This window comes from Fusarium oxysporum, chromosome 1 (assembly GCF_000149955.1).
Source record: "Fusarium oxysporum f. sp. lycopersici 4287 chromosome 1, whole genome shotgun sequence".
In the NCBI taxonomy this organism is placed as follows: Eukaryota; Fungi; Ascomycota; class Sordariomycetes; order Hypocreales; family Nectriaceae; genus Fusarium; species Fusarium oxysporum.
This window is the reverse complement of record NC_030986.1, coordinates 3,319,716-3,328,447: the sequence shown is the minus strand read 5'-3', so window position 1 is coordinate 3,328,447 and position 8,732 is coordinate 3,319,716. Positions and strand designations below refer to the sequence as shown.

Sequence of the window (8,732 nt, the reverse complement as noted above, 5' to 3'; positions counted from 1 at the left end):
CTGAGAGAAGAGAGCGCAATGGTCAGTTTGGCTCAGCCGTTACGGATATTAGCGCGACTTGATTACTTCATCCAAAGTTGTTAGGACATCGGTAGCATGTGTAAATACTAGCCTTTCTTATTGATACCGTTCACAAACAGCAAAGGGGTACTTACCTTAGCACGGAAGCATATGTACCTACTTAGGTATCATTGCCTGCGTTCTTACTCACGGGAGGAGCTTGCTGTGTCTAAGAACTGTCTTGGTTTTACCTATTATATCAATCTTCATCTTTCTTCCTGTCATATCACGCATTCGCTTTTCCCACATCGATCACCGTTACTCGATATTCGACAGCCTCAAGACAAGCATCAGCAGGAAGCAGTCACAAAAACCGTGCCGCACGATCACTCAAGTCATACAAGTCGGCCTTTAGCCATCACAGCGAATTAATATATCCCATGCAAGAACTCGCAATTGGCAGGATGCAACCCAATTTCGTGGCTGCAAAGCAACTCTCTTAAACACTCATCAGTATGCAGAATTGAGCGCAAGTCTACGTCCAGGCAGTCTCCATTTATAGAACCAACGAGATACAATGAAAAGACGGTTTTCTGAATACGAATATGAACATAAGGGGGGATGGTAACTCAGGTACTAATGCCGCAGAGTTGGCAAGACACTTCAGTCAGTCCAGTGGCTCGGACTCCCAGACTTGAGTCTATTGGGGGTCTATCAATATCTACAATATCCAGACTGTTACGCATGACGGGATACCGAGTTTCAGACTTATGCTATACAGTTCAGAGACACTGGTGCTTTTAAGCTGTAGGCTCGATGCCACCAACGAAGAGCCACCTGCCTCCGGAAACTCGAAACAGGAACAGAGCGAAATCGCAGGAAGTATTATATGTGAGAGAGAGCCAGAGAGTGATTTGTAGTTAGAAATGAGTTTTTAAGAGCCTCCAAGAACATTCTCTTTATCAGCCAATCATCTTATACAGTCATGCCAGGGAGAACAAGAATCACATCCAGACTTTGATGAGACCAATGCACCAGTTACCAGTTAAACGAGAGAGACTTGGAGAACTCAAAAAACAGCTGTCGTTTAATCATTAACATAATCGGAGTAGAACCTGTGCCAATGCCAGCCACACTGGGCTCTAGATATATCTCTGCATGGTCATAGGGTCAGATATAAAGGAGCAAATTCCTCTTTCCCCAAAATAGACCTCCTCTCTAGCAGGGCGTCAAAAGAGAATGAGGCGGTTGGCTTTGACAGGTAAGCAGTAGTTCATGTCTAATGCGAAAGGGGTTAGAGGAGGCTCTGCCATGCAGCAATGACACCACTTTCAAGAGATGACGATACCAAAGATACATGGATTTTGGTATATGCCACTATGCGAATAACACTTGTTCCCCGCGTACCGTATTCTTGAGGCTGTCTGATCGAGACCGCGTCAGATGTGCACCAAGCAAGGGGCACTGCCAACGCATCATTCATGGCGTTCGGCACGATTGACGAATGGAAAGGGCTGGATCATAGGCTTATGCAGTTAATGGTTCATGGTGTTGGGCTAAGGGGTTCCTGAGTTCAAAAGCTCTGGCCTCACCCACCTCCTCGGGTCAGTATCTTGTTTCTAGAATATTTCATAGCGAGACAACCAAGTCATCGAAATACAGTCAACGCTCGTACTGCCCGGCACTTCGCCTTGGGCGAATACGCTAACATAGCTAAGCATTACTGAGTATCACGACGTCTATCTTGTCGCTTGATTTGGAGCAACATTACACCACATTTGACGTATGCCTGAGAGAGGTTCTTACGCATTGTGCATCCCCCAACTGGATTCTTGGGCTCATCAACATGGCCAGCATGACTCTTTCTGATAAGCATGAAAGCAACTCGGATTCTTCCATTTCCCTCTCGTCGTCCATACTTCTTGAAGACCGCAGTTCTTCCATCTTCGACTTTTACGGCCAAGTCATGGACATGGATGATTATCAACACCCTTCTCCTCCCACCATAGATATGTCTACATCCATGGTTCTCGAGCGCACCACGGCAATCAGATCATCCCCTTCTGAAGCCGACGACTTCTCGATGAGTGGCTGGACCATTGTTGGCACATCATCCGCCGCATCCGAAACCACATGCCACGCTCCGGCGTCCGTGTCCGCCTCCGTCGCCGATCTCACGGCGTCCGAGCTGCTCCGCCTGGAACTCCAGGATACCCGGCCTTCAGGCTCGCTTGCCAGTCCCGGCTCGCACGTGGTGCGCGACCGTGCTTCTGAAATGTCCGTCGGTAGCGATAGCCTATTCAGCTACAGCTACACCTCTGTCCAAGATGATCAAGGACTCTGTGGAATCGGAGCGTGGGCTGATCTTATGACAAGCTCTTTCGTCGCCAAGAAGAGGCGAATCACTCCGCGACAATGATAATTCCAGCAAAAAATATTTTCATTTTTGCGTTTCAAACCAAGGAATGTCTTGGGGCATGGATTCCTTGGTCTGTTTCCGGCCGGCAGTTTGTCTATCATCTTTGGGCTGCCACGCGCCGAACGGTTCCGCGTTTCATATACAGTATCTACAGTATCTTTTGGTTTTGCTTTTCATCTGAACTCATGTACGATGATGCATTCATTGTCTATGCTCTTACGAAATTCTCCACTCGTGCTTTTGTTGTATTTGTTACTTTGTTCTGCAAAAAGCCTCAGCAGTAGCTATGTTTCGAAATGGATTCAATGAAGAAAGACAGGGCCGCCACAGCCACAAACAACAGGAATGCTCATTGACGCAACGGGCATGCAATCAGATCATCTAAGTCAGACTAGATCGGTTACATCGAAAAGAATTCATTACATTTGACTGGAAACCTGGTCATGATCTCCACGGTTAAACTGTGAGATGTAACACAAGCCCTCCACAACTTGCAAGGACACGATCGTCATTGAGCAATTCGAGCCATGTGATGTTTGCTGCATAGAGTACCTATGACACACCGCATGAATGAAGGCTTACAGTACTCCGCACCCCGTCTCGCGCAGCTTCCCAGTTCTTGAAAGACCCTGTACATGTCATTTAATTACCGGTGTGCGACGAATTTTGGGCAAATACTGGAAAGTGTTGTGTACTGTCGATGATGATCCGTTGTGTAATAAGGATGCACATAATACCCACTATGGGGAACCTTCTTGTATCAAGATAACGAAGCATATCTCGGCATCAGGCGGAAGGTCAGATTGGAACCATAAAAGTGCGGCAATTCTTTGATGCTGTCCAGGCTGTCTCATTGAAGACGCACCACAGAGAGGCGCAGATTGTAAAATGTCCACTGATATCATGCGCCGTTATAGCAGGGTGCCCCTGGTAATGTTGCATACCCGTCGGTCCAGGGATCGATTTGGCATTCGTCCCGTTGAATTGTTACTTTGAAACAGCAATTGGGCCGCAGAAAGGGATGGCAGATCAGACCGGGAACCTGCATGTAAGGATGTTGGAGGTGTGGAGAGAGTAACCAACACAAGACGAAAGGGAAATTCGGACGACGGAACTCGGAATCAGAGCGAAGACATGCTGCAAACGTTGTTTATTCTCCACACAGGAAGCTTAAACCAGAGAACAGAGGCTTCTTGGATAGTGACAGGCTAGTTGAATACACATCCAATGAAACACTGTTTTTGCTTCTAGTCCGACAACCAATGTCATGAGATGCACCATGGCCTACAAATTTCAAATATGCGGCATACATCACAAGATCAAACAATTGTTTAAAGACAGACTAACATTGAGTCTAATTGATTTCTAAATACCAGGCTCTCTTCCTCCCAGACAAGCCAAAGCAGGGTTCATCGGTGGATATAGCCGGCCGCGACGCCTCATGGGGTAACCGGAAAAGAATAAAACAAAGGCCATCATTAAAGTAGAATTATACACCCGAAACTGGAGTCTCATCAAACCGCTCTTTCTTCATCCCATGTATGCGCATAAAACATTATGTCCATAACTTAGTTGAGGTAAACCATGGCCATAACAGCACCGGCAATAAGAGCCAGCGAGGATGTCATGCGAGCAGCACCGCTCTCAGGGACACTGGGGACACTGGTCTCGCCGCCGGCACTGCCAGTCTTGGAAGGAGTGGGGTGAGCAGCAGTGGGAGTGGTGGCGTTCTTGGAAGGAGCATGAGTAGGAATGATGGGCTTAGCAACAGTGGTGGTCTCCTCAGCAGACTTGGTGACGCTGGCGAGGGTGGTGGCCTCCTTGGTGGAGGCGACGGCAGTGGTCTCAGCGGTAGCGGTGGCAGACTTGGTGACAGAGGGAGCGGCGTATGATCCCTTGTAGGGGAACTGAGCGCTGTAGTTGACCTCACCAGCCTTGTCGGTGATCTTGAAGTTGTAGGTGTCGGAGGGAAGCTCAGAGGGGGTGAAAGTGAAAGAGTCACCAGTGGCGGAGGCTATCGTGGGTCAGCAAGATATTCAATAGTCCATAATGGCAAGACATACTGGTCAGGGTCTTGTAGTCAGAGAGATCATCGGAGGGGCCGTTCTGGAGGACAATGGTGCAGCCATCGTCACAGCCAGAGTAGCGGATGGTGTAAGGCTTGCCCTCAGTGAGATCAAACTCGGTGTTGAGGAAAGCAGGCTTGGCCAGGGCCACGGAGGCGAGGGCAGCAATGGTAGCGAGAGTGTACTTCATTTTGAAGATTGGTGAGGTTTGGTTTGTGTTTGAAAGAATGACTGAGTATTACTACCAGCCGGGTTAGTTATTATTTCTGAAATAATGAAACGATAAAGCGTAAATAGTAGCGGGACTGAGTAATGGCGTTTGTGATCATGCTGTGGTGTTCGAGTTGGGTGCACGAGGCTTAATGAATAGTCGAGTAAACAAGCCACAGGCAGTGCGTGGGCTGCCATATGAATTCATTGACACCTCCAACTGTCACCAGCATTTGACAGTGGCAGTTGGTGCCAGCGTGATTGACTTCCATCCATTGCTATCGCTGTTGCCCAACCGATCTGCATTGCACTTGAATGCATCCTTCTTCCTAGGTATCCCAGGCACGAAGTTCGATGTGGATGTTGTCCATATAAGGAAAGGCTGAAGAAGGTATGGACTTACATTAGGTAGTGGGAAATAGGCACAACGAAGTAGCGAATTGACTGAGGCGTTGATAGAGAAGAAGGAAGGAGGGAGATTCGAGAGAAGGAGGGAGGCTTATTATAATGAAGGGAACGCAGAGCTAGTGACAATATTGAGAGCAATAAAGGGGATACATTCAGACGCTACCGATGGCAATCCAATCCAACCTAATCCCACGAGACCATGGTACCAACTGCTCTATCCCATCCCACCGAACTAAGGGCCGGGGTGTAGGTACAGAACAGAGGGGGTGGAGGGGTGGGCGAGCGGTTGAGTGAGGTGTAGCGCAGGTAGCGGTTGCTGGACATGCCTTCCGCAGGTTCAACTGAATTCAATTGTGAGCTTTGTCCTTTCCTCCTCAAGCTCCTTCCTCCTTTCGCTTTCCATTTCCCTTTCCCCTTCCAGGTTCTTTCCACTTTCACCCAAAGAACCCCATCTCCCACTTCCCTGTCATTAGCTTGCCTTGGTCTGATAATGCATTTTGCTCTCTCAACCCATGCCATTCTTTCTTGGCCTATCTCGCTACATCATCACATTCCATCTACTGGCAGGCCAGCCACGGCCTTCCAATTCCCGAATCAGAACGGACCCTATCAGATCCCTGCCACGCAAATTAGCCATGTCCTAGCGTCCTCTAAGCATGCCAGCGCTATGCCCTTTGTGGCTTATACTCCAAGCTTTCTGTGGATTCGCCCTTCAGGCTACGGGGATGCGCCAGCTCCACCTGCAAGACCGGCGAACAACCTCTAGGATTGCTGTGCCTGGCAGCCAGAGCGGGCACGCGCCCACCAAGCCAAGCAAGCATCATTAGCGACATGAGACCTCGATCCATCACAATTTGACTTCCAGGCTCTATTTGCACCGAGCCTTGCCCCCTGACGACCTCAATTCACTCATATCGCTGGTCTTTAGCGGTCACCTTGTAATGGAATTAATATTCTAATCCAGTCATGAGTCGAGATTTGATCTATGCAAATCCTTTTCCCTCTGGCCAAGTCCCCAATTCGACTCGTTCTAGGCCTTATCAAAGGTTTCCTGTCAGCCTTGCCTTAGTCTGGCAGTGGTCACGGCAGCACACTTTTTAACCGCGCCTCCCCGGCGTATACCGGAGCTGCTGCACTACAGACCAACTCTCGGAGGGCGAGGCCAGCTACCCTATCCTTTTAGCAGCGATAGCCGCCATGATTTAGGTTACCACTGTCAAACATGCTGTCGTAAGCTCGCCGATGTAATGCAACTCAGCCAAGGCAGCCGTGTCTTTGTTCAGTTATGTATTGGTTTCATGAGATGGGCCGTGTCTGATTGAACATATCAGCAAACAACGACACAGTCTTTTAGCATGACATGATCTCTCTCAGTATCCTCCCATTCATTTCACAGCACATGCAACCAAAATCTCCGAACCCTTATGAATCACAACCGTGGAGCATACAGCAATACCCTTGTCCTTAACGGTTCTGGACAATATCCGGAAAATCTCAGCATGTCGGCTGCTGCAGTTGTTCCTCCTTCATCGGCGGTCTGGATGCTTGCCGCTATTGGAAACTTGGTATCCCTGGCGTGGTCACCTTACCGCATTGGGAAGTACTTTAATGACTTTGCCCCCCCGCTTGTCAATAGTCCCAATGACGAGCTTCAATTGAAAACCTTCCCTGCAAGCACTTGAGAGTTTTGCCATGACTCTTGCAAGTTTCTTGGAAATATTGATCAAGCGGCGTTCTCGGCATTGACCAACCTTCGAATCAAATTCTCCGCGATAGTAGACTACAATTAGAAGTCGCCATCTCAGCGCCTATGGCGTCTCATCAAGTGTTATTACATTCGCTAATGTGTGTGTGTGTCTAGGTAGCTGTAAATTAGTGTGAATCATTACCCGTTGATGGCGCCCGCCATGGCTGCGTTGCTACAGCTGAATGTTGGACAGCAGAGACAACAAACAGACGCCATCATGCAAATTATTCACTTGCTCAACTACACGTCACTAATGGATCACCAAGCGTTGGCATATTCCTGTAAGGGAATACCAGCGTTGAATGTGATGGCATGACTTACACACAGGAAGGTAAGAGAACGCCATGGGATACATTCCCCAAACCTTGGCGGGCTCCCTAACATTGATGACTACGTAAGTCAACAAAATACGCAATAGCGTACGTACCATGCATTCTTTCCACCAAGCCGATCCAACGCTGTAGGTGCGCTGGGGATAGCGTCTCCCCAGCCTTCTGCAATGGTAATACAAACCGATATGGTTCGTCGATCATGGCAGCGGTTTCTAGGCGGACATGTTTATTGTTGACGTTGCTTTTGTGGCTTGAACTCGATGGACGGTCGCAAAAGCTTCATGCTAAGCTCATCGGGATCGATACAGACACATCCCCTCATCATTGCTCAAGAGAAAGGCTGGGGAGCACAAGAGTGAGCGACAGCATTAATGGTGCATGAATACTGCACTTCAACCAGTCGTAGATGGCCTCCGCCACACCACGGCTCAACAGCTGGCCATCAGCGGCTATTGTTTTGCAACCGTTAGTCTTACCGAGCATCGCCGTAATGTGACCCAGGAGCGTCTCTCCCACGACGATCCAGAGGGTCTGGGCACACACAGCCTTGTAGGCTGAAGCAAGACTTTTCTCTGTTTGTTGTCTCGCCTTCCCCCGTACTATTGACTCTCAGAAACGCCGGCCGAGTTCCCTGCGGTGGAAGTCAAGTCTGTCAAGACATGAGAACAGTGCATGATAACTCAGAAGTTCTTCCAGGATCAAAGGTACTTCCTGGTCAATGAGCCATGAATTGCAACTGCAGGCATTATCACAGATGGCCCAGGAGGTAATCAGGCTGGGGTCCCCAACTTTTGGCCTTGCTTAGGCCAGTCCGGACTTCGCATTAACCAACAGCGCGCTCCCCTTCTTCACACAATCTCCCTCAACCCCACAAACAATATGCAAACGTGCATTGCCGCTCGATGGAATGGAACGACGGGGCCACCCTCTCCGAACTAGACCGATTCGAGAAGTCGGATAGCCACAGGCTCACAGCCTTGGTTGATCGAGGATGCTTGTTCTCGCCAAGCTCTCACGATATTATCATGGGATGTCTTTACCATCCCCTATCTCCTATATCAATCTCACGGACTCCTCTAGGCCCGGATTTTCCGGCTGGGCATTCGGTTGGGAATATCATACCAAACTTGCTAAAAATGTTCTCACCTTGGAGAGTTCCATCGGCTCGGATCATGACTCCTCACTCAGGGTAGGATTCAAACCTTACGGTGTTGGGTAGCTGTTTTTAGTGCGAAGTGCGTTGAAGCCTTCCACGACCCTGGTTCGGTACTCAAGATCGAAGGAAATGCCTCATTGATGTGGAACGTCATGGGTGCCGATCTAAGTCCTTTGATTTCACTTTGCCAGCGTTTGTGATAGGCCATAGGCGTCAAATCGAGGTAGCAAACAGGCAAAAGGTAAACGGTCTTGTGCTATGATCCTCCAGCCTCCTGGGTCGAAACAGACCCTTCGCCCCGCGTCTCACTTTCAAACAAACTGGTGTTTGGACACCATCATCCTGCTCTCAGACCGCATGCAACACGTTCGGCAGTACGGGTGAGCCACCCTGC

General features: G+C 49.0%; 4 protein-coding genes across 5 annotated transcripts; 2 read left to right on the top strand and 2 right to left on the bottom strand.

The window, feature by feature from the left end:
• Positions 1 to 1,400: 1,400 nt before the first annotated feature.
• FOXG_00538 (uncharacterized protein) lies at positions 1,401 to 4,766 on the top strand. Of its 2 annotated transcripts, none has more exons than XM_018376947.1 (2): positions 1,401 to 1,798; positions 1,855 to 4,766. In XM_018376947.1, exon 2 carries the CDS (start codon positions 1,856 to 1,858, stop codon positions 2,417 to 2,419), a length of 564 nt encoding a protein of 187 aa, XP_018232592.1. In that variant the 5' UTR covers positions 1,401 to 1,798; position 1,855; the 3' UTR covers positions 2,420 to 4,766. The 2 variants fall into 2 exon arrangements, with proteins under 2 accessions (XP_018232592.1, XP_018232593.1); XM_018376948.1 differs by having other exon boundaries at positions 1,761 to 1,783.
• On the bottom strand, positions 3,988 to 4,675 carry FOXG_00537 (uncharacterized protein; the record flags this gene model as incomplete). The annotated part of the gene is made up of 2 exons (XM_018376946.1): positions 3,988 to 4,433; positions 4,483 to 4,675. The coding sequence occupies 2 exons, from the start codon at positions 4,673 to 4,675 to the stop codon at positions 3,988 to 3,990; spliced, it is 639 nt and encodes a 212-aa protein (XP_018232594.1).
• A 520-nt stretch (positions 4,767 to 5,286) lies between the features above and the next one.
• Positions 5,287 to 5,427, bottom strand: FOXG_17895 (uncharacterized protein; the record flags this gene model as incomplete). Its single annotated transcript, XM_018397904.1, has 1 exon — positions 5,287 to 5,427. The coding sequence occupies one exon, from the start codon at positions 5,425 to 5,427 to the stop codon at positions 5,287 to 5,289; it is 141 nt and encodes a 46-aa protein (XP_018232591.1).
• A 1,012-nt stretch (positions 5,428 to 6,439) lies between these two features.
• Positions 6,440 to 7,243, top strand: FOXG_17894 (uncharacterized protein). The gene has a single exon (XM_018397903.1). It carries the CDS (start codon positions 6,528 to 6,530, stop codon positions 6,783 to 6,785), a length of 258 nt encoding a protein of 85 aa, XP_018232590.1. The 5' UTR covers positions 6,440 to 6,527; the 3' UTR covers positions 6,786 to 7,243.
• The last annotated feature ends 1,489 nt before the right edge of the window (positions 7,244 to 8,732 follow it).

What these genes read in the sequence shown, in the direction of transcription:
- FOXG_00538 (XM_018376947.1), top strand. Translation starts at nt 1,856, where the DNA reads ATGACTCTTTCTGATAAGCATGAAAGCAACTCGGATTCTTCCATTTCC.
- FOXG_17894 (XM_018397903.1), top strand. Translation starts at nt 6,528, where the DNA reads ATGAATCACAACCGTGGAGCATACAGCAATACCCTTGTCCTTAACGGT.